Source organism: Erythrolamprus reginae, chromosome 3, assembly GCF_031021105.1.
Source record: "Erythrolamprus reginae isolate rEryReg1 chromosome 3, rEryReg1.hap1, whole genome shotgun sequence".
Classification (NCBI taxonomy): domain Eukaryota; kingdom Metazoa; phylum Chordata; class Lepidosauria; order Squamata; family Dipsadidae; genus Erythrolamprus; species Erythrolamprus reginae.
The window spans coordinates 232,841,509-232,867,850 of NC_091952.1; the positions used below are offsets into that span (position 1 = coordinate 232,841,509).

The 26,342-nt window shown below is 38.0% G+C and overlaps 1 protein-coding gene across 1 annotated transcript in view; it reads right to left on the reverse strand.

The window, feature by feature from the left end:
- The window catches only part of ANGPT1 (angiopoietin 1), a 185,700-nt gene that overhangs the window by 26,085 nt on the left and 133,273 nt on the right, over positions 1–26,342 (reverse strand). Inside the window, exons 6-7 of the mRNA XM_070748213.1 lie at positions 24,376–24,477; positions 11,351–11,520 (exon numbers count right to left, since the gene is read on the reverse strand). Coding sequence (XP_070604314.1) covers positions 11,351–11,520; positions 24,376–24,477 — 272 coding nt within the window. The remainder of the gene's footprint in view (positions 1–11,350; positions 11,521–24,375; positions 24,478–26,342) is intronic.

The window sequence follows — 26,342 nt, forward strand, 5'->3', positions numbered from 1 at the left end:
TGTTTATATCTATTTGAAACAAATAAATATTGCCTTGGAATCCTTCTGCTTTCTAAGGACATTGTGGGTTTTTCTGTTAAAAAAAGTGCCAGGATGAATTATGTGACACTAAGACCCCAGTTAAAAAAACACAAACAGCCTGTTAAACATATTTCTGCTCCCATGGCGTCAGTTGTGGCTGACAGAGGCAGATATGAGTGAAAGGTTGACTCACTGTCGTCTATTTATACTCTAGGCTCTTAGATGGTGCCACACTGACCGGGTCAGAAGGGCTCAGCCTGAGTCCAGAATGCTATTTCTTTCCTCAAGAAATCAGTGAAAATAGCCTATAAAAACCTTGAGTTCAGAACTATGACTCTATCAATTGGAACAGAATTAAGAAATGGGTAGGCAGGAATTGTTACTACTGTTAATTTTAAAGGTGAGCTTTTTTGGGGGGGGGGGAGGGGAATAAATAATGCTCTTAATCATCACAAGGTCTGGGCATGAAACAACATTTTTTTGATCTCAGAACAGAGCAGCTTCATTTGGATATTCTGTTGAAAATTGTTGAGTTGTGTTCTGTCTGGCCAGATCAATTATCGGAAATAGACTCCCCACACACATTGGTTCACTCACAACAAGTTGGTTAAATTTTGAATGAAAACAAACATATGTATCCCAGGATAATGTTGAGGATCTAATCTGGGTGACTTAAATTCCAATTGCCTCTTCCAAAAAACATCTCTTTAAACTATATGCATCTTCTACCAAAAGAGACAAACTGCTTTAATGAATCAACTTGTCCCAGCATAACAAACGCATAGAGAAGAAAAAGTATCTTAGAAATCTAAGCAAGGGAATTTTAACCTTCAAAGGTAGATGCAGTCCAGAGATTTTTATATATATTTTTGTACTTCTGGCTCTATAAACAGACTCAGTTTTTCTCCTTGTCAAAGGAGACAGAGCTACCAGTCAAGTAATCATGCCAAGGTCAATAACCAGATATCTTAAACAGCAGGCAGCAGGGGCGAATCAGCTCTCCATACTGATATTGGTAGTGCCAGATCAATAGGCAACAAAACTCCATTCTTTTACACACACACACACACACAGAGAGAGAGAGAAGCATAAGGCATTCTTAGTCCTAGACTAGACAAAGTATCAATATAATCAGGCATATTCATTTCAAAATTGCTGCATAATGTTCATAAAACAAAGGCATCTTCAGTATCAACCAGTCTAGTCAAAGTGATAAAAATGGTATTGCTGCATTGTGATGCAAACTCACTGAAGCTGCTTCACATTGACTGAACTGTCTATGGAGATTCTCAGTCATCCTGGTCAGTGAAGGGCTGCAAACATTTTTACTACCACACATGGTTTATTGTGTGGGTGTGGCTTGATGGTCATATGGCTGGGTAGGAGTGGCTTATCGGCCATGTGACCAGGTGGGAGTTGCTTGACAATCAAGTGACTGGGGTGGCTTAAAGGTCATGTGACTGGATGGGAGTGGCTTACCAATCAAGATAAGCTTTCAAATAGGTGCTTGAATAGCCACAAAAAGAACAAATGATAAACAGCATAATTTGTTGGGGAGCAAAGTAACATTTTAAAAGTTTTGTAATGAACCCGCAATATTCAGTATGATAATGGACTAGTCAAATGGCTCAATTTTCTTTAATTGCCATAAAATTTCAGTTTTAGATAATGATTAAAATGATTAAAGTGTTTATGGGTAAAAATATACTATTTAATTATTTCCTATTTTAAAAGTAATTAAGGATCAACTATGGTACTAGAGAAGGAAGGACAATAAAAATTATTAATTATTCAATAAATTGTGCATAACCATACTACCTCCACTGCGTCTTCCCCTATGGAGGCAGCAACCCATCATTGATCCTGGTCCTGGTAGTCCCAAAGGGGCTTTTTGGTAAGAAGTGAAATGTCTTCAAAGAAAAAACAACAAAGTCCAGCTGTCCCCAGGAAAAGCACCTTTGGGACAACCATGACCTGGATGACTGAGAATCTTTACAGATTTTCACCTTTGGGATAGGTTGAACAGCTTCTTTCTGCTCATTTTCCCTTATATTTTCCTCAACCACTCTATTTTACTAGTGATCCATGTGCTTTTCTCTGGGAGAATCAATAGAGAACTTTAAATTTTAGCTGGACCTATTAAGCCAAAGACATCTCTAATATGATGAACTGCTCTGGCCAAACTATTCTGAGACTAACATATAAGAAAAATCTAAATTAAACCTAGGTCATTCCTGAAACAAATTTGTCTGTATGATTGCAAATCCTTCTTTCCCACTTCCCTGATTTCCCGATAAGTCTATCTGAGGATTAATTCTGGCCAATGGAATAACAAATGTATATTTGTCTATGATCTAAAACTGTATCAATCTTTAAACCACAAATGCCTTCACTTATATAGATTCATAGACGTATCATACTTTATATTTCCTGTGCAGGAAAGCAATGTAAAAGACTATCTCCATCCAATACAAATATCCACCCCATGTAATTGAGCAAATGCCATATATTATCAAACATTTTGGTGAGCTCTTGGATACTCTGTATACTTTAGTTGGGATCTTGACTTCCCAGGGAAAATTTTTAAAAAATACTTCAAAATTGTATGGTTTTGAAAAGTGAGGACATTTCTTAATGTACATATGTTCAGCATTACTGCACCAAATCAGAGATTCTTAGACTAATAAAACGTAGTAGAGAGAAAGAAATACAAACACCACGGAGAATAAACAGAACACTTCTGAAGTCACCAATTGGGACTGATCCAGGCTGAGTCCATACTTTCTATAGGGTGTTACAGAACAGTAAGAAAGATGATTTTCCATATTTTTTCAGATGTACTGGATTAGTTTGTAGACTCTGAATTCTTACATCAGTGATTGTAACGAAATGTTAGAGTGGTGTTCTTCATCCAGTGAGGAGACTCCAGTGTGAAAAAAGGCACTCAAGATATATATATATTTTCCTATCTCCCACAACCCTACTTTGTTATGTTTTCTTTCCATCTTTCTATTTTAGTATTCTTTGTACAAATGCCCAAACTCACTTGGAAACCAGTTGCTTGGTTGGCTATTTTTGTTCCTGATGGGAATCGTGGTGTTTGATTTACATTTGCTGTGCCTTTTTTTAAAATAGAAAATTAGATGCAGAATCATTATTGTAATTAATCATTTCATCATCATGGAAAAGCATTCATTTGGATGGGTGACTGCACACAAATAGGCCATTCCTCTGGAGAGATATTCAGAATAAAACAGATGAAAACCGATAGAACTCAAAGAGGAGAAACGAACATGGTAAAATCTAAAGCAGTAAAATCTAAGGCAATAACATCTGTGGCATTGAAATTCTGTCCTTAGTTCTTCAACAGCATTTGTGTTTGGCAAGAGGTTTGAAGTCTTATTCATATGCCTGTAGCCATTTCCTATAGCAGTGCCTTGAAAATCACCATTAGTATATTAATCAAATGAAAAGAGTTAGCTGGCTAAAAGTCAGTTTCCCAAGGCAAATCAATCTGCATATTGCTAAGGGTTGTCATTATTCATAAGCATTCTCTCTCTCTCTCTCTTTTTCTCTTCCTGCTATGTATATACTTGAATATATAAATACATGGATAGGATTGCATCCTGAGTATGTGTGTATTGTGAATACATATATGTAAAACTGATTTGTTGGCTTGTAAGCAGCAGTGGGCTGCTGCCTGGATGGGGGAGAACGCTCGGATAGCAAAAATGGAGCTCCACCCCAGAGCACCCAATTTGCACTAAAAGATGTTGAAAGAAAATGCAGGGTGTCCTGCATCAGTCATGCCCATAGTATGGTAGTAAAAAGTTTGGTAGCTCGTCACTGATTTTATTTATTTATTTATTTATTATTAATCAAATTTGTATGCCGCCCCTCTCCGCAGACTCGGGGCGGCTAACAACAATAAAAAGACAATGTAAAAAAATTTAATATTAAAAATAATCTTAAAAAAAACAATTTAAAGAACCAATCATACATAAAAACATACCATGTATAAATTCTATAAGCCTAGGGGGAAGGGAAAATTTCAATTCCCCCATGCCTGACGACAGAGGTGGGTTTTGAGGAGCTTACAAAAGGCAAGGAGGGTGGGGGCAACTCTGATATCCGGGGGGAGTTGGTTCCAGAGGGTCGGGGCCGCCACAGAGAAGGCTCTTCCCCTGGGTCCCGCCAGATGACATTGTTTAGTCAATGGGACCCGGAGAAGGCCAACTCTGTGGGACCTAACTGGTCGCTGGGATTTGTGCGGCAGAAAGCGGTCCCGGAGATATTCTGGTCCGATGATATAGTTCAAAATATATTTTCACTTGCAGGGAATAGTTTGCATTTGTTTGGGATAAAACTAGACTTTGGTTGTCCTAGGGGTGCTTTTTTCAAAAGGCAACTGGACATTTTTGGTTTTTTTCCTTGAAAAAACATTTTGCATCTTATTTATTTATTTATTTATTTTATTTTATTTATTATTTAAATTTGTATGCCGCCCCTCTCCGCAGACTCGGGGCGGCTCACAGCAGGATACAACAATTCATGACAAATCTAAATATAATTTAAAATATTTTAAAAACCCCATATTTCTAAACAAACATACACACAAACATACCATGCATAAATTGTACATGCCCGGGGGAGGTGATTCAGTTCCCCCATGCCTGATGACAAAGGTGGGTTTTAAGGAGTTTACGAAAGGCAGGGAGAGTAGGGGCAGTTCTAATCTCTGGGGGGAGTTGATTCCAGAGAGTCGGGGCCACCACAGAGAAGGCTCTTATCCTGGAGCCCGCCAACCGACATTGTTTAGTTGACGGGACCCGGAGAAGGCCCACTCTGTGGGACCTAATCGGTCGCTGGGATTTGTGCAGCAGAAGGCGGTCTCGGAGATATTCTGGTCCAGTGCCATGAAGGGCTTTAAAGCTAATAACCAACACTTTGAATTGTGACCGGAAATTGATTGGCAGCCAAGGCAGACTGCGGAGTGTTGGTGAAACATGGGCATACCTAGGTAAGCCCATGACTGGTCTCGCAGCTGCATTCTGCACAATCTGAAGTTTCCAAATACTTTTCAAAGGTAGCCCCATGTAGAGAGCATTACAGTAGTCGAACCTCGAGGTGATGAGGGCATGAGTGACTGTGAGCAATGAGTCCCGTTCCAGATAGGGCCGCAACTGGTGCATCAGGTGAACCTGGGCAAACGCCCCCCTCGCCACAGCTGAAAGATGGTTCTCTAATGTGAGCTGTGGATCGAGGAGGTCGCCCAAGTTGCGGACCCTCTCCGAGGGGGTCAATAATCCCCCCCCCCAGGGTGATGGACGGACAGATGGGATTGTCCTTGGGAGCAAAACCCACAGCCACTCCGTTTTATCCGGGTTGAGTTTGAGTCTGTTGACACCCATCCAGGCCCCAACAGCCTCCAGACACCGGCACATCACTTCCACTGCTTCAAAGAGTTTCTTCAGTTCTGACTGAAGTAAATGAAATAATTTGTAAAGAATGCTAGAGGGTTACATGCAATAAGATGTATGGATTTGAAAACACATAATAAAGACCAAGGGAATTGTGTTTGAGAGAAAATGAGCCAAATGATCGTAAGCTCTACAAAGATGAAAGGAGAGCAGGTAGTACTGTGTACTTTGATAAAAAAAAAATAAAGTTGAGAAAATGGATAGAGATATTTTATGATGTGTAACTGGTGGTTGGGAGTTAAGAGTGAGTATGTTGTGAGGTGTAAATGTTGGTGACAATAAACAAAACCAGCTGTATAAATGTGCATGCTTCTGCCTCGGATAGAAGTACATGAGAGCTGAATAATTTGGAAGAAATATGAAAATAAGTTAGGAAACTTGTATAGTAAATAGAGAGACAGTCAAGAAAGAATGGGTGTTGAATAAGGATTGACTAATAAAGTGGATGAGCAGTAAAAATACATGTCTTGAGGCAGTCTGATCATATAAAGAAAATGAATAAAAGTTGCAAATTATTAAGCCAAAATATGAAGGAAGAATGAACAAATGGAGAGGATGAGGGAAACAAAGAAATTTGTGGTTGGGGAGACTTCAGTAAATGAGAAAAGGGAACATAGACTTTTAATGAATACAAACTAGGTGCAAAGTAGCTCATGGATGTCGTAGAAGCAAAAATACTGTAGTTTTTAGTGTGAGAAAATATATGAAGAGCAACTCTGTGTAAATCTGATTTACAAAAACAAACAAACACACACACCTGCAAGAAAGTCCAGTTGCTTCTTGAAAATGCACCTTTGGGTCAGCCATGACCTGGGTACCTGAGAATCTCCATAGATATTTAGTGATGAACTTTGCGATGGGACTATGGGAACTATTCGGAGGGTGTTCACTTTGTGATGAACACCCTCCAAATAGTCTGGGAGTAAGAATGGATTTGCAGAAAAATTGTAGACTACAGGAGCCATTTGCACTTCACTTTGAGATGTAGACAACACAGGCTCATCCCCAGAGGTGGGTTCCTCTACTTTGGACCGATCCACCCAAACCAGTAGTGACCAACTGGTGACATCATGATAATGTCACAGAACTAATTCGGTCAGTGCTGGTTTATGGGTGCCGCCATTTTTGTTTGGTTTTTTAAAATTTGCTTGTTTGTTTGTTTTGTTCTCAGCATACACAGAAGCCAAGCACTGCACATGCATCACAATCTTATTTTCAGCTAATTAAATATTTTAATCCTAATGCTTACATCTTTCACTATTTTCATTTCCTATATTTACTGCTTAATAAAAAAGATAAGTCGTTAAACTCGAGATCTGCTATTGACGCAGGCAACTCCCTCCCTACCCCACTTCCTTCTTCTTATTCAATCCCTACCCCTCTAAATACTTTTTTTAAAGTACAACCTCTTACTATCCTAAATATATGATATAACCAACAAAATTACAGTAGGACTAATTATATTTAAATGTTTCGAATAGACTTATCAAGCAACATAAGGTATAGATAATAAAGATGCTCATTGCAATGTAAACTAAGACCGAAACATGAATAGAACTAATGTAATAATGTGAATCGTTCTATAATAATGTATATATATTAAGGAATATAACGGATCTTTGTAATTTTTTGCAATTCTTATTCTCAAACCATTATATATGTATTTTTCCCCCTCCTCTCCCCTCCTTTTGATTTTGTACTCCCCTCTTCCTCTTCTTCTTTCATTAAATTAATAAATTATATTTTAAAAAAATATTTTTATTTTTCGGCACTGGAGGTAGCAAACCGGCAGTGAGGTAAGTTAGAACCCACCCCTGCTCATCCCCAACAGCCTGTGCTCAATGGTAAAGGGACACAGGGCAGAAAGCATCCTGAAGAAAGCACAGCTGTACAACACAGTCCTTTCAGGAGTTCCAAGAAGACTATACCCCCATTTGCACTACTCAGATGACTCTAATGGCATAGACAAAAGTGGCCTCAATGATTCCCTAACTGAATGCAAATGACCAGCTGTCTGCAAGGAATATCAATCCTTCCATGCCCCACCATCCAGTCAGAACTGAAGAAGCTTCTTGGATGATAAGCAAAACAACTTCAAAGAAAACAAGAAAGTCCTGTTGCTCTTGAAAAAGCACTTTCAGGACATTTATTTTTCTTATCTCCTGTATTAATTACTTCAACCCACTAGTTTTTATTTAATGTTTTTGCATTATTCAAAATGTTGCTTACCAGGGGAGAGTTCTGGATTCTCCCACTGCCAGTTTGCTCAGGGATGTACTTTAAAAAAGCTTCTGTGCATGCACAGAAGCAAAATACAAATGGTGGTGCCATAGAAACCACAGGGAGAACCAGTTTGGAGGTGTGGCAGGCCTGGATTGCTGCTGGTTCTAGCAAACTAAGCTGCCAAGTTACTATCGATTTTATAGAAACAGTCTAAACTGGGAGGAACCGACCTCTATTTCTTACCCTGAATTAATGTGATATGTATATGTGGATTGGAACCATAGTAAGTTGCACTTAATCAAAAACTTGTGTAATCAAAACCTTGAATTCAAGATGACAGTGATAGAACTGTCATCTTGAATTCAAGATGCCATAGTGTCATTATATTATTATTATTATTATTATTATTATTATTATTATTATTATTATTATTATTATTTATTAGATTTGTATGCCGCCCCTCTCTGTAGACTCGGGGCGGCTAATAACAATAATGAAACAACATGTAACAAATCTAATATTTAAAATAATTTTAAAAACCCTTATTTTAAAAAAACCCAAACATACACACAAGCATACCATGCATAAATTGCATAGGCCTAGGGGGAAGGTAATCTCTCAGTTCCCCCATGCCTGACGACAAAGGTGGGTTTTAAGGAGCTTACGAAAGGCGAGGAGGGTGGGGGCAATTCTGATCTCTGGGGGGAGTTGGTTCCAGAGGGTCAGGGCCACCACAGATAAGGCTCTTCCCCTGAGTCCCACCAAACGACATTGTTTAGTCGACGGGACCTGGAGAAGACCAACTCTGCGGGACCTAAATGGTCGCTGGGATTCATGCGGCAAAAGCAGTCCTGGAGATATTCTGGTCCAATGCCATGAAGGGCTTTATAGGTTATAACCAACACTTTGAATTGTGACCGGAAACTGATCTGCAACCAATGCAGACTGAGGAGTGTTGGCGTAACATGGGCATATTTAGCAAATCCCAAACACTTTACCCTTAGATTATCTATGGTTGACCTATCCAGATTCCTAAGAGGTCAGTAAGGGGCGAGTACAAATGCACTGGAGTGCCTTCCATCCCCTGTTCTTTTGCTCTCCTATATCTCCTATACCTTTCTTCTATTCCTATATCTTTTCTTCTATTCTTTCATTGATATGTTCACTAGAGTTGTGCTATGTTCCTTCCTGCTTCAAACGCTCGACTATCATCCCAGTGCCAAAGAAGCCCTCCATCAAGGAACTGAATAACTACAGACCAGTTGCTCTAACATCTGTAGTTATGAAAACCTTTGAAAGGCTAGTGATGTTCCATTTGAGAGCCATCACGGATCCACTGTTAGACCCCCTGCAATTTGCATACCGAGCAAATAGATCAACAGATGATGCTGTTAATATGGCTCTACACTACATCCTTCAACATCTTGAATCTCCAATGACCTACGCCAGGGTCCTCTTTGTGGACTTCAGTTCAGCATTCAATACCATTGTACCGGACATTCTCTTAACCAAACTAAATCAGCTAGCGGTACCTGAACACACTTGTAAGTGGATCACAAGCTTCCTAACAGACAGGAAGCAGCAGGTGAAGCTAGGAAAAATCACATCAGATATATGTACAATTAGCACAGGTGCCCCCCAAGGCTCTGTACTCTCACCACTTCTCTTCTCTCTATACACTAATGACTGCATCTCATACGATCCATCTGTTAAACTACTGAAGTTTGCAGATGATACAACAGTGATCGGACTCATTCGAGACAATGATGAATCTGCATACAGACGGGAAGTTGAACAACTATCCTTGTGGTGTGACCAGAACAATCTAGAACTGAACACACTCAAAACTGTAGAAATGGTGGTAGACTTTAAGAGAAACCCTTCCACCCTTCCACCTCTCACAATACTAGACAACACAGTATCAACAGTAGAGACCTTCAAATTTCTAGGTTCTATCATATCTCAAGACCTAAAATGGTCACCTAACATCAAAAACATCATCAAAAAAGCACAACAAAGAATGTTCTTTCTGCGCCAGCTAAGGAAGCTCAAACTGCCCAAGGAGCTGCTGATTCAGTTCTACAGAGGAATCATTGAGTCTGTCATCTGCACCTCTATAACTGTCTGGTTTGGTGCTGCAACCCAACAGGACCGACACAGACTTCAGAGGATAATCAGAATTGCAGAAAAAACAATTGCTGCCAATCTGCCTTCCATTGAGGACCTGTATACTGCACGAGTCAAAAAGAGGGCGGGTAAAATATGTACTGACCCCTCGCATCCTGGACACAAATTGTTTCAACTCCTACCCTCAAAACGTCGCTACAGAGCACTGCACACCAAGACAACTAGACACAAGAACAGTTTTTTCCCGAACGCCATCACTCTACTAAACAAATAATTCCCTCAAAACTGTCAGACTTCCTACTAAATCTGCACTTCTATTCTACTAGTTTTTCTCATCATTCCTATCACCCATTTCCTCCCATGTTGACTGTATGACTGTAACTTGTTGTGTATATCCTAAGGTTTTTATTAATATTGCTTCTTCATTACTTATTTGACCCCTATGACAATCATTAAGTGTTGTATCACATGATTCTTGACAAATGTATATTTTATTTTATGTACATTGAGAGCATATGCACCAAGACAAATTCCTTGTGTGTCCAATCACACTTGGCCAATAAAAATTCTATTCTATTCTAGTCTATTACTATATCTTCTTTTCTATTCTTTCTTAGATATATTTTACCAGGAGTAGTGTCATTGTGTATTGGACAAAATAAATAAATAAAATAAAACTTGAAATCTTCTCTATGTAAGATAATGTGTTAAGCTGTGAATAAATCTTTCCTGGGACTTGCCACCTCCTAATCATGACAAAATTTAACAAGAACAGGAATATTGTCTGCTGTTGAGGGCTGCAGTACTCTCTGTGTTTGAGGAGCACTTATCACTGAGAGAAAGTCATCCATAACTTTGAAATTTTATTAAATAATAGCTGGGCTGAAAGAAAATATAAACCAGAACGTGAAGACTGTGGTCCAATAAGATGCTGAACTTGGCTAGAGTAGGAACTGAGAACTCTTATTTATTAGATCACTATCTTTTTAAATGAAAAATAATAACTTAACCTTTATTTATGCTCTCAATCTGTTATTTTCATCTTGGAAAAATGTTCATCTTCAGCGTTTTATGTGATACACACAGAGGTTTCTTAATGATCAAAAAACCCCAACAGTATTTTTCGGGTGTTTTGCAAAATGTGCATTACTTTGAGCCAAATTTAAATAGCTAGAGAACCCAAATCTGTACATTTTGTGCTGCTCTTGGTGTTTTTAGAATCACAACAGCTATCTTCAACTCTACCCGCATCTCCTCTACAATTAGTAACTGTTGCTGTATAATCAAGAAGATGCTGTGACTGCATATGATTCTCATTTCTGTATTTGAAAATTGGAAATTTTGTAATCGGGGTGGGTTCTACTTACTTTCCCTACTGATTCTCATCGCGTTGGAAGTGTGTGTTACTAAACTACTGAATGAAAAATTCAATATTTTGAGATTACAGTAAGTTGCATGCATATTTTAAAAGGCACTCATAAAATCATATCTACACTCACCTGTAATTCTGTTTTTCATTTCCTATGTAAAATCGATCATATTGTGAATAAGCTCGACTTCCTTCCCAATCCATTAATTCTATTCTTAGAGAGTAGTGTTTTTGATTGGTGGTTATTGCAAAGATAAATTCATTTCCCAGCCAATATTCACCAGAGGGACTACCAAAACCCTAGGGGGAAAATGAAGGAGTGAGTTTCATCATTCTTACTTACATTTATGCAACATGCACCACAGAAATTTTCATTCAGCAATAAATGTGCACAGCATTCCTCAGTCTGCTTAGTTCTCATTGTATGTATCACAACTTACATCATTCCAGCCACAGAAAAATAAGTCAGAATGCTGGGACAAAGTCACTTTTGGAAAAATCAACTTTCATGAGTATGTAATCATTACTGACAAATGTGCAGAATGTTCTCGATAATTTTAATTATTGATTTATAATATACACCAATTCTGTTTCAATAATTTCATGAAGATCAGGACAATGGCCATGTTTTTCTTTTCTCTCTTAGTTTGATACAGTCATTGTAAGTAATTGCTATGGATAACAAGGCAGAAGGGCTACTGATGGAGACATTCGTTTTCCTAAATAATCTTTCTAACATTTGGAAATATATATTTGTTGCCCAATTATTAAAGGATATCATACAGTATCTGGGATGTATCTTCAAGTTTTTGTCCATAAGAAATTAATGAGATAATCAATCACAACTAATAAATATCATGGATTTTAATAGAAACAATTTGCAGCTTACCTCCTTGGTCTGGATATTATTTAAAAATGTAAAAATAAATGATGGAAATACTAGGAATATGAGAGAAGCACTGTCATTTAATAGGCTGAGGCTTAAAAAGAAAGTAATCTTTAAATACGAATGCTTTAAACAACGTTTTACTGTATGCCAACTAGAATCACTTTTGTGAAATGGGTAGCTATATAAATTTGATAAATAAATACATAGATCAAAATATATTCTTTTGTGACTGATAACTGATATTTTGCAACATATTCAAAATTTTAAAAGATTACAGATATAATCTCTAGAATACGTGCATTGATTTCTCAGTTATTTCACAATATTTTTTTTGTTTTGTTTGTAAGAACTCTAAAGCAAATTGCATTTTATCAAAGTAAATGAATAATGCAATATTGCTCTGTTGAGTACCAGTTTCTTCTAAATAGTTTATTCCTGAATTGGAAATATATAAGCTTCCACTGATTTTCAGGAAAAAATATAAACCTGGCAAGGAATTTTCTTTAGGATTTGACTCAGGTATTCTTTGTCTTCCAACAATGTTTGAAAATGGTGGTACCATTAAGGTGGGCTAATTAAAGAGAATGTTACCTAAAGTTCTAAAGATTTTAAGAACAACTAGGATACAATGGTAAATTATATTGTCCTTCATTTCAGTTTATATGTTGTATCTTCAGAAAGAGACGGCATACAAATCTAATTAATAATAATAATAATAATAATAATAATAATAATAATAATAATAATAATATGATTGTGGAATTGAAATGATAAAGCTGGTAAAGATGCTAAAAGTCTTGGGAGAAAGATATTTCATTGGATGTGATTTTAGGAAATAGTGTGTATGAAAACTGAATATTTCTATAATATATACAGAAGAAGACAAACTTGACTTGTTAGCACAACATCAGACAATATCTCATAAACACAATTGTTTTAATAGAAGTTCCAATCTAAGGGGAATAAGAACCAGATAGTAAACTGAAAGGTTATTCTTTGTTTCAGCTGCTTTGCAAGAATTATTTAGGGCCAATCAAACATCTTGTTAGCAATATCAGAATCAAAATAACCCAAACAACAAGGAAACTAGATATATGGGTTATGAACAGAAACAGCATTATTTTAGCAGTAACATGACTAATATTTTGCAGAGTTCATTTATTTATTTTTTATTTATTTATTTTGTCCAATACACAATGAGGGTTTTAGTGGGTATATATCTGTATTCACATAGTAAAATACATGATGAAGGTTATAGAGGAGATACGCATAGTAAGATATATCTAAGAAACAATAGAAAAGAAGGTATAGATCATATGCTGCAACGTCCTGCCTGTCGGCGACTACTTCAGATTCAACCTCAACAACAAAAGAGCACACAACAGATTTAAACTTAATATTAACCGCTCCAAACTTGACTGTAAAAAATATGACTTCAGTAACCGAGTTGTCGAAGCGTGGAACTCATTAACGGACTCCATAGTGTCATCCCCAAACCCCCAACACTTAGATTATCTACGTTTGACCTATTCAGATTCCTAAGAGGTCAGTAAGGAGCGAGTACAAGTGCACTAGAGTGCCTTCCATCCCCTGTCCTATTGCTCTCCTATATCTCCTATACCTTTCTTCTATTCTTATATCTCTTCTTCTATTCTTTCATTGATATGTTCTATTACTATAACAATGGAAAGAAAATGCTATGAAGGGTAAAAATGTGTTTTATTAAATCTGGCAAAATATATAAAGGTTTCCTATTTGAACTACGATCCTCCAATATCATTAAACAGTTTTCCCTCTTACTTCATTTTCCTCATCTGATAATGTTCATAGGAAGCTCTGAGGTTTTTAATGGAAAATAAAATGAAATTGAAACCAGATATAGCATATCTTATGGACATGTTTCAAAACCATTGCATGAAACCACTAATAAGTCAGTCCTAATCTCTCACCCCTACCTCAGGCCAGTCTATCTTCTGAGAATATGTAAGAGGACACTCAAACTTTAGATGGAAACAATAGAAATGCTTTTCAATAGAACTGCTTTTTGGAAAGAGAAAATCAATTGATATGTTATGGAACATTAATTCCTTAATTCACGGTTAATATCTCACTTTTAAAAAGTTATTTCAAGCAAATCCAGTTGTAACTAAGTTTTATAAAGAAATTTTAGAAGACGACATGGAGGAGAATATCCACACAATCAAATAGCGCAATATATAAAAAATATATGGAGACACACAAAGATATTAATCATAAAAAGTCTTGTAGAATAAAAACAATATAGCCTTAAAACATTAGCTCACTTCTTCAGGCACATTGCTTCCTGAAGAGATAGAAGACAAGATAGAGGAAATCATTTGGCTGATAGCTTCATATTCCTTGCATCAGAAGAAAAGCTTGCTAGAAAACCCTAGTTGCAACACAGCACTGACTGATTGGATACTTTTGGCCCAGTTGTGTGACTGTCAGTTTCCCAAGAACTAACAGCCAATTGCTAGGCCAACCCCTTGCCACATCTACACAGCCAGGTCTTTAAAGAGGGAAGCCACAAATGAAATGTACTTTGACTCTACACACTCTCTGGCAAGGAAGAGCAATAAAGATGATTATGAGACTGGAAGCCAAGACAGTTGCAGGAATTGGGTATGTCTAGTCTAGTGAAAAGGAGTGACATGATAGCAGTGTTTCAATATCTGAAGGGCTGCCACAAACAAACGTGGGGAGGGGGGGTGTTCAACCTATTTTCCAAAGCATCAGAAGGCAAGAGAAGAAGCAATGGGTGGGTGGAAACTAATCAAGGAGAGAAACAACTTAGAATTAAGGGTAAATTGTCTGACTCTGAAAACAACCAGACCAGCTTGACTTCAGAAGTGGTAAGTGCTCCATCACTGAAGACATTTAAGAAGAGTCTGGACAGCATTTTAAGAAGATGCTAGACAGTATAGTATCTTCTGCTTGAATAGGGGGTTGGCCTAGAATACCTCCAAGGTGCCTTACAATTCTGTGATTTTGTTCTGTTCTTTTTCAGCAATCAAAAGCAGAAGGATTCATATAATCCAAAAATTTGGCAACATTTATCATTTTGAAAGCAACGCTTCCCAAAGTAAGCAGGCCCAAGATAAACAAGTAGATAAGACACAGACAAAACAAACAAGCCAAAAAGCCCAAACTCAATTTGAACTCATATGTATCTAATTAATACTATCTACCTTGTGGGAAGTAGGAATAAAAAATGTCAAAATGGCAGCTGCAACCACACAATAGTCCACAAAAGCCACAGCTCTTTTTGTGTTATGTAAAAAAGGGATGGAGATTCACTTACATTTATAGATGAGAGGAAGCCTCTTATAGACTTTTTGCACAAACATAAAAAAGTGTTCGGAAACTTCAGATCGTGCAGAATGCAGCTGCAAGAGCAATTATGGGCTTCTCTAAGTATGCCCATATTACTCCAACACTCCGCAGTCTGCATTGGTTGCCGATCAGTTTCCGGTCACAATTCAAAGTGTTGGTTATGACCTATAAAGCCCTTCATGGCACCGGACCAGAATATCTTCGGGACCGCCTCCTGCCGCACGAATCCCAGCGACCGGTTAGGTCCCACAGAGTTGGCCTTCTTCGGGTCCCGTCGACTAAACAATGTCGTCTGGCAGGACCCAGGGAAGAGCCTTCTCTGTGGGGGCCCTGACCCTCTGGAACCAGCTCCCCCCTGAGATTAGGATTGCCCCCACCCTCCCTGCCTTTCGTAAACTCCTTAAGACCCACCTCTGCCGTCAGGCATGGGGGAACTAAAACACCTCCCCCTTGCCCATGTTGTTTTGTTGATTGATTGACTGTGTGCCTGTTTTTTATATATATTGGGATTGTTTTATGAAATTACTAATTTTAAATTGTAATTAGATTGGTGGGCATTGGATTTTTATTATGTACTGTTTCTTATTATTGTTGTGAGCCGCCCCGATTTTGCAGAGAGGGGCGGCATATAAATCCAATAAATCTAATCTAATCTAATCTAACTTGTGATAATTAGACAATTATATCTTTTTTATTTCTTTTATATCTTTCTTCATTTTTTTCTTATACTTTTTGTTTTTAACTATTAGGTTTTTTTCCCTTGCTTCATATTAGTTTGCAGTCATTTTTAATCTTCCTCTTTAAAAGTATAAACAAAAGTTATATTTATATAAAGAAAAGGGGGGAGGGCTTTGATAACACTATTAAACCTACCATTTTGATTTTCTTTGACACCAGTATCTTACCCCTCTTGCAGATATCCTTGGAAATAGAATTCCTGTCCGATAGAATTTAAACACAGTGATAAATGCCCCATAAATCATCAAATGCTTAGAGGTCCCAGCTTTTCTGGCAATATAATATCTGCATCAGTAATAAAGAATGACACACACCTTCAAATTTGTTCTTTTCTGTACACGAATGTAAAGATTTGGGATGTCTTGTTACCTGGATCTAGTTAAATGTTGTAAGATGATCCTTGTATTTCATCAGTAATCCAACAAAGTTCATATCAAATATAAGGGATAACTATATTAATCAGCTAACTTTTTTTTGCAGAGTACAACTTTTTTTATCCTTTCTGATTAGGAGAGGCCATCATGTGGGGCGCTTTAAAACACATTTCTGTGGTCCAGTTAAAATGCCGGAGGGCAGGCAATCAAAAGATATATAACCACATGTCAACACAATTCCCCAAACAGATGTTATCCAGCAACATTTACAGAGGGAGAATATGATTCTAGATAAGACCATGTGCTCTAAGTAGAACAAGCTCAGGCTAAGGAAGGATATTTAACTATAAATGCAGTAGCAGAAAGCAAACTATAAAGTAATTAAAGATAAGTGTACATAGTGACTTTAGGGTCTCTGGTAGAAAGGAACAAGAGTGGTTACATTTCTGATAAATGTAAACTTATCAGAAATATAAGCACTCCGATAAATTTATGATAAATCCTTTCCGAAAAGGATTTGTTCAGTGTGCATTTTAATGCAGCTTTGCATTAAGCTTAAAGTTATATAAACTTACACAGAAATAAAAGAATAAATAAATGGCATTTATCTGTAGCTTTTAAGATGCAATTTCCTTCTGGAAAACACATGTTGTACATGTTACCCACCTCAGAAGGATGGAAAGCTGAGTCAACCTTGAGCCGGTGATGAGATTTGAACTGCTGACCTACAGATCTACAATCAGCTTCAGTGGCCTGCAGTACAGCACTCTACCTGCTGCGCCACCCCGGCTCTTTTAAAATGTTGATTTTTGCTACTATAAGTGTTTTTTTAATACCTATTTCATTAGTAAACTCTATGTGGACATGACTGATCCTAAACAAATGAAAAATTAAATTAAAAATTAATTTTTATGTTTATTTTTTCAGGAAAAGGTAGAAGGGAACAAGAGTGGTTACATTTCTGATAAATGTAAACTTGTCAGAAATATAAGCACTCTGATACACGTGTACTGTTTTGGGTCTATTTGACCCAAAGAGTTTTAGAGGTCTGAAACTTGTGATTAATTGACTTTTACAAGTCTGAAACTTGTGATTGATGTACTTTTCCTCATTTGAGGGGTTCTTACTATGAGTGTGGTTTTGGGGGGAGGGTTTTGGGGGGTTGGTTTACTTGTTGCTACGTGCTGATTGTTGCACTTGCACTGTTTGGGTCAATATTGACTTTTACAGGTCTGAAACTTGTGATTGATTTGCTTTCCCTCATTTGAGGGGTTTTTATTATGAGTGGGGCTTTTTTGGGGGGGTTGGTTTACCTGTTGCTACAGGTAAATATTAACCCAAACAGTACAAGTGTAAGAATCAGCATGTAGATAGATAAACAGGTAGACAGATAGACAAAGAGAGAGTCAGAAAGAAAGAAAGAAAGAAAGAAAGAAAGAAAAAGAGAGAAAGAAAGAAAGAAAGAAAGAAAGAAAGAAAGAAAGAAAGAAAGAAAGAAAGAAAGAAAGAAAGAAAGATAAAGACAATACAGAAACAAAATTACTAATCATTTTTCTGGAGTATATTTTTTTTTAAATTCCAGTGTAAATTATGGAACCTGAGGTTTATCTAGATGCCTCCATTGTGAAGGAGAACATTTCAATTTTCTTCAATTATTTGATTTCCATTTTTAAAAGATATTATTTTGGTCTTTTTTATTTGCATTTGCTATTTTTATATTCTATTTTATATTCTATTTTATCTATACAGTAATTGTGCACTACCCAGAATTGCCTTGGGTGAGAGGAGATGCTATATAAATTGGATTAATAAATTAATAAACAGTAATATTTTCTCTTGGTGTTCCATCCTATTTGTGATTGGATCCCTGCTTGAATTCTGAGTGTGATATAGATGAACGGGTGCCTCCAGCTACTATATAATGGGACCAGTTATTTTGTTCGTATAAGAGATAAGAGTCCCAGGTGAGCAGCTGTTCTCAACTGTTGTTGATTCTGATGTAGTTATGGAAGTACTAGCATTAGGATACTTCAATCAAATGTACATATGGGAAGGATTTCAGAAGGCATCTCAGCTTACATGATGATGTTAAACACAGAGACTGAGTTGATTTGAGCTCAACTACAGGCAATTACAGAGACATATCCATATCATTGACTTGGCAGCAATATGAAAACAGTTTGCCATTGACTTGCAAGGATTTTGTTTTTTATGCTTTAATTTAGCCAGCTGAGATCATTTTCCTGGTGGTCTCCTGTCCAAGTACTGATCACTCCAATCCGCTTAGGCTTTGGGGGATGAAATAAAACTGACTTCCACCTGCTGTTACATACATACAGGTAGTTCTCAGTTTACAAGATCATCCAAAATTACAACACGCCCCTAACAAAGGTGAGATCTATGACCCATATTCCAAGGTATGTTTGTCCCCCTCCCAATGTTAACACAATAATGTTTTGGATACAAGGCAATTGGCTTGCATTTCTATTGGCTTTCAGAAAAAAAACCCCACTTTGATTGTAGATAGTTTGTTTAATTATTTTAATTTAATTTAATTTATTATATTAAAGAGCCGGGGTGGCGCAGCAGGTAGAGTGCTGGACTGCAGGCCACTGAAGCTGACTGTGGATCTGTAGTCAGCGGTTCAAATCTCATCACCGGCTCAAGGTTGACTCAGCCTTCCATCCTTCCAAGGTGGGTAAAATGAGGACTTGGATTGTGGGGGCAATATGCTGGCTCTGTTAAAAAAGTGATATTGCTAACATGTTGTAAGCTGCCCTGAGTCTAAGGAGAAGGGCATCATAAAAATTTAAATGAATGAATGAATGAATGAATGAATGAATGAATGAATGAATGAATAAATAAATAAATAAATAAATAAATAAATAAATTTATAGGCCGCCCAACTCCTGTCGGTATCTGAGTGGTATATAGCAAATAAAAAAATAATATAAACAATGATCACGGCATTCAGTTACCAACAACCACGAAAAATATTATAAAGTCTGGTTGGTTATATGAACACCTGTTTAATGGCCATAATTATTTACAACCATAATTCTGGGGTCAGTTTTGGTCCTAAACGGAGCACTACTTACATATTTATTTCTTGGATTGGATGTTCAATACGGGTGCCTCACGGGACCAGACCTGACAAAATTTGTCACACAGATTTTGTATATGTCTAGAGGACTAAATATCATAGTGGTTAGAATGCTAATGAGAGATGATGTATGAAGAGAAGACATGCATCCACACTAATTGGGAAATAGCTGGTTATTTATTCATTTATTTATTTTGACTTCTATGTTTCCTAATCCTGAAGGACTCAGGGCATCTTAGAATGATATAAAATTACAAATACAATAAAAAAGACATCAAATATAAAGTGTAAAACTATAAAACCTCAATTAAAACCCATGGTTAAACTATCCAATTAGTGGGCCTTCTCCGGGTCCAGTCAACAAAACAATGTTGTTTGGCAGGCCCCAGGGGAAGAGCCTTCTCTGTGGCAGCCCCGGCCCTCTGGAACCAACTCCCCCCAGAGATTACAATTGCCCCCACCCTCGTCGCCTTTCGTGAGCTCCTTAAAACCTACCTCTACCGTCAGGCATGGAGGAACTGAGATATTCTTTCCCCCTAGGCCTTTACAATTTATGCATGGTATGTTTGTTTGTATGTATGTTTGGTTTTACAAATAAGGGTTTTTTAAATGTTTTACTATTGGATTTACATGCTGTTTTGTACTACTGTTGTTAGCCGCCCCGAGCCTACGGAGAGGGGCGGCATACAAATCCAATTATTATTATTATTATTATTATTATTATTATTATTATTATTATTATTAATAATAATAATAATAATACATGCATACCATTCACACAATTTGGCCATGATAGATGTCAATTCATGGCCCCCAGGCCTGCTGCCAAAGCCAAGCCTTTGCGCCCTTGCAGAAGGCCAGTAGGATGGGAGCAGTATGGACATCAGGGGGAGTTGATTCCATAGAGCCGGGGTGGCAACAGAGAAGGTCCTTCCCCACGGCCCCACCAATCTGCATTGCTTAGTTGACAGGACCTGGAGGAGGCCAACTCTGTGTGCTCTTATTGGTCTCTGGGAGGTATGCGGCAGGAGGCCGTCCTGTAAATAGTCTGGCCCTGAGTCATGTAGGGTTACCACTCACTTCAACATAGTAAAGAGGAATATATACTGGGAGGGTATAAGATACAGGCAGAAACAGAATATATTAAATAGTACAACCAAGTAGCTGGCATTTTATTCAGGAACCTGTTAGCCCGGCCGAAAGCCACACAGTCCCGGATTCCCAGATCGCTCGCTTCTCCAGCCAGCGCAGCGCTTTCCTGGGCAGATAGCTTTGCTGACCGGAGAAGCGAGCGATCCGGGAGTCCGGGACTGTGTGACTTTGCGCCATGAAGAGTGTTCTGTCTGGGTTTTCCCAGACCTCAACACCAACTGAAAAAACAGCCAGACACTCTGGTAAAAGCCAAAAGTATTTTATAGCTGGAAAAAATAAGCACAAAGGAAAACCTGTCTTCACAACAGACAGGCTATAATACGTTACAGCAGGGTCCTGATGTCCAGTCAATCCCACAAGCTTCTTGCTGGCACCCCCCCCCCCCCAAGGTTTCAATAGTCCAAGGCACAAACCAGGATTGTAAGCCACCAAAGTTCACAGACAGGTCTCACGAATCTCCAAGATAAAACTCCACAAGCCAGGAAGGGTGGGTCCGCCTTTTAACCATTCCCAAGAGCACCACACCCAAACCCAGCTGTGACCTCTAATGCTGGAAATACTTAGCCAATTGAGTCCGTCTCTGATTAGCTCTCCTTTGTCGCATATCTATGATGTCTTGAGCATTTTCCCCTAAGGAATCCAGGCTGCTTGCTGGGGAGAGCTCCCCCTGGTGGGACTCTGGCTGTCCTTCTTCTTCAGCCTGGGATTCCTCTTCCTCGTCAGTCTGCACCTCCTGTTCCTCAGCCTCTCCCTCTGAGCTGGAAACCGACAGAAGGTCAGCCATTCCCGGAGGGGTCCCAGACTGAACCACAACAAAGAGAAAACGGCAGCAGGGAAAAGTCGGCCGTTTTCTCTTCATGGCGCAAAGCCACACAGTCCTGGACTCCCGGATCGCTCGCTTCTCCGGCCAGCGCGGCGCTTTCCTGGGCAGATGGCTTTGCTGACCGGAGAAGCGAGCGATCCGGGAGTCCGGGACTGTGTGGCTTTGCGCCATGAAGAGAAAACGGCAGCAGGGAAAAGTCGGCCGTTTTCTCTTCATGGCGCAAAGCCACACAGTCCCGGACTCCTGGATTGCTCGCCCTAAGGCAGGAGGCGGCGGTGGAGGAGAGTGGGCGGATCGGGCGGGCAATGGGGCAGGGCGGAGAAGCCAGGGGCACGTTTGGCCGGAGGCACCGTGGGGATGCAGGGGCAGGGAGGTGCGGCAGTAGGTGCCTCTGGCCAAACGCGCCCCTGGCTTCTCCGCCCTGCCCCATTGCCCGCCCGATCCACCCACTCTCCTCCGCCGCCTCTCGCCGTGGCACACCTGACGGTGTCTCGCGGCACACTAGTGTGCCGCAGCACACCAGTTGGGAAACGCTGCTCTAATTGATATATTCTATTCCTAAATTTTCAGTTCTATTCTTTCTCTAATATATTTTACTCGAGTATAACCTTCATTGTGTATTATTGTGCATTGGACAAAATATATAAATAAAATAAAATAATAATAAAAAAAATAAAATAAATAAAAAATAAAATAAATAAAAAAATAAAATAAATAAAATAAATAAAATAAATAAAATAAATAAAATAAATAAAATAAATAAAATAAATAAAATAAATAAAATAAATAAAATAAATAAAATAAATAAAATAAATAAAATAAATAAAATAAAAAATAAAATAAAATAAAATAAAATAAAATAAAATAAAAAAATAAAATAAAATAAAAAAATGAAATGAAATGAAATGAAATAAAATAAAATAAAACAAAACAAAACAAACAAACAAACATCAAGAACAAGGAGTATGAGAACCTAGAGAAGTATCACGGTCTGATACTGTTAAGGATAATGTGGAAAATAAAGTGGTTCCAGTGGTGGTAGTAGCTCTCCAAAGTGGAGCTCCTAAGCTGGAAAAGTGGCTCTAATGATCCTAACAACAATATAGCTCTATCTCATCATAGATCTTCTTAGCTTGAAGATTATGACGAGATATGGTGAACTTTCATAGTTTATCCCCACCATTTGCTGGAAGAGCATCTCTGGGAAATTGAGGGTCACTATTTTTTCATTACATTGATAAGGACACAAGAGTAGAGGAGATGAAATATTGTCCCATGTTACACAAAAAAATAATACTATTCACTATATTTATAGATCAAACCATAGATTCAGAATAATAAAACATGATATGGAATTACCCCAAACACCAACCCAAATTCACTTATTTCCCCATAAAATTGTGATATAAGAAGTCTATTGGGTCACTATCAACTGAATCTGAGACATTTCAGCTGCCATCTTCAAAATACAATGTTTTTTAAGCCTAAGAGCTACAAATTGCTTTTTAATGTAATGCTGGGATTCAGATTTCAAATAACAGCTGGAGCTATGATAAAGCAATAAAATAAAGCAGAAACAAGACTATTTTTACTACTTCTGCTTAATAATTTCCCTCTTATATTTTTGGAGAGGTTTTCTAGAAATACCGTGAGAGATCTAGGGGATTACATTAAATAAAAGGTGCTACAGAGTGTCAGAGCATTTCAATGCAGAATTGATGGCAGACACATGGTTTCTCTGATGTTGTTGGAGATACTGATTGCTAAACTCCTTTCAACTTCCAGTTAAAATGCCATGGTTAAACATGAACTCTAATAACCTTACATCTACAGTTAAGCCACTATGATATTGTTATGAATCTCCACCTTGAGTTCCATTTAGAACTGTCCAGGGTGCTAGTTTTAATCTCAACTCTTCTTTGTTTGAAACTAAGAGCATTTCAATGCAGAATTGATGGCAGACACATGGTTTCTCTTATGTTGTTGGCGATACATTGAAATAGTGGGCCATGACACTAATATAGCATCACCAGAAGATACGTATCAGCTCTGCCTGACTACTATTATTAGGATAAATATGTATATCTCCCAGAGGATTCCAATTTTCCCTTATCTTACATATATTTACCTTATAAATTATTACCTTATTATATTTATATATAATTTACCTTTAGTCCTAACTCTATTCACAAAGTACAGTTATCACTTCACAATTCACTAGGATTTAAACCCGCATGGAAGCTTATTTCAGTTATTCATAAAAAAAATTAAGGAAACCATTGCCTTTCCCCACATCCTCACAGAGGCAAAGAGATCTGTAGATGGCTTCCTGTGAAGCATAGAGGCCTGCAATTCCTGGGTGGAAGAGTTTTCTATTTTCTCATAGGGGAATTTGGACCTCAACCAATGTTAACATTTTTGTTATTACTCAGTGTGACACATTCTCTGGAAAAGAAGAATGGAAACCATGGACAAAGGCAATGCATACATCTCTAAATCCACAGGGGAAGAACGGAAGAAAAATTTTAAATGAAGCAACGTTCTGAAGTATGATTCATATTAAAACAATCAAGAAAGGAGTCTTGATGGCTATAATAAGCTTGAACTGCATGGTTACTTCTGGTTTATTGTTTAATGGCCATGTTCCCAGCACAAGCTATTGACACAGTGTTCAGTTTTGCTTCAAATTAAGAATAATGATAAAACAATGTCTCCATCTTACCATTTTGTATTCTTTCCAACTTTTTTGGAAATCTAGGCTCCCATCTTCTCGGTGTTGTATGACTGTCCAGCCTCCTCCTGCAGTCTCCATGTTGCAAAAAACCTAGACATAAGAACATAAATGTATGAATATCTCTGCACTAACTTGCCCTGAGCCAGCCTGCTCACTCACTTTCCTACTATCAGTAAGTCATTTGTCAGAGAGAGTTACAATTAAGGTACCATATTTTTCAGAGTATAAGATGCACTGGAGTATAAGACGCACCTTAGTTTTTTGGGAGGAAAATAAGGGAAAAGAATCTGCTTTCCAGATATTCATTTGGCTAGTATCCTTAGTCTGGTCAGCTTCAGCACATTATTTTATCCCTGTGATTTATTTTATCACATTATTTTAGGGCTTTAAAAAGACTTTATTCAGAGAGAGTAACAATGAAAGAGCTTGAAAGCTAGTAAGAGCTGGGAAAATCATTAACATCTGGTTAGGGCTGGAAAGAAACATTCGGAGCAAGTAGAGCAATGAAAAACAACATGCAAAGAGGGCTTGGAAAACATTCTTTTCAAAAAGTAACAATGAAAGAGTTTGCAAGCCAGTAAGAGCTGGGAACATTGTTAGCACCTAGTTAGGGATGGAAAGAAACATTCGGAGCAAGTAGAGCAATGAAAAAAACTCTGCAGAATCTTAGGGCGTGGAAAACATTATTCGCAGAGAGTAACAAGGTAAGAGACATAGTTAGGGCTGGGAAGAAAAGCTTTTGGGGGGGAAGCTACATTCAGAGTATAAGACACACCTGAATTTTCAGCCTCTTTTAGGGAGAAAAAGGTGTGTCTTATACTCCAACAATATGTTAAATAAGATAGAAATATATAACTCCTGTCCCCTTCTTCTCAACTAAAAAAGAAGAAGTTGGATTTCAAACTTGTACATTTCAATAAAACAGAATAATTCACAGTTTTTTAAAATTATTATATGCCATCAAACTTTATGCAGTTATGAAATTCATATATTAATTCTGCAAACAATTTAAATATTTTAAAATCTATTGCATCAAAGTTCATTGAATACCAAAGTTTCCACTAGCACTTATAAACTCAACATGTCACTGTTTTGTTTTGGAGCTAGGGAGGGGAACTCCTGTGTCACTGTATTTTGAATTATTTTCTAGGGCAGTGAATTACAACAGTCCCTTTTTAAAGTGACTAAATGAGAGACTGTCTGAAGTATTTCCTGGTTCAAGTAAAGGCTATGAAGATCTTTATGCAATGTGCATTTATTTGCAATCCTTTATTAGCCAGAGCTGTAACATGCTTCATGGACAGGAAGTGAGGTAAGGGTAGGACAGGGATTGGCTCAGGAATTCTGGGAGTTGAAGTCCACAAGTCATAGAAGAGCCAACTTTGCCTGCCCCTGGTCTAGGAAGACTCCCAAATTGTGCACCAGCTCCAAAAGGAGAACTGCAACCTCATTCATAACTGAAAATAAGAAACCCTGATCCTAGAAAAAGGTCCATAGTCCTAGAATCACTTGGCCTGGTCAAAGCTGAGCTTGAAATTCTTCCTTCCAACTCAGGGCCCCATAGTCTTCAGATACTTGGACAAAACCTCAGTACCTTAAATCCTGATTGGTTTGAGGTCCAAATATAATATTGAGTATTATCTACTAATGGATGATACTTGATCCCAAACCTCACCCAGTTGGCTTGTGTAAGTTGTTAAAGAGAAGGACAAAACAGTGGGTCCTGAAATTCCTTCCTCAAAACTTGGGGAGCCAAATCAGAAGAGGAGGAGGCATGGGAATCAGGATCAACATCAAGGCAACCTGAGAGTTCTGAGTAGGAAGAGGGAGCCAGGAGAGAGAGAGAGAGCACACCTGGGCCACCGATCAGCCCTCAGATGTAGAGTCAACAGCCTTCAGGTCTGAAGGTGGCTGATGGGGAAAAGGAGAAACAGCTGGATCCAGTGCCTAACGTG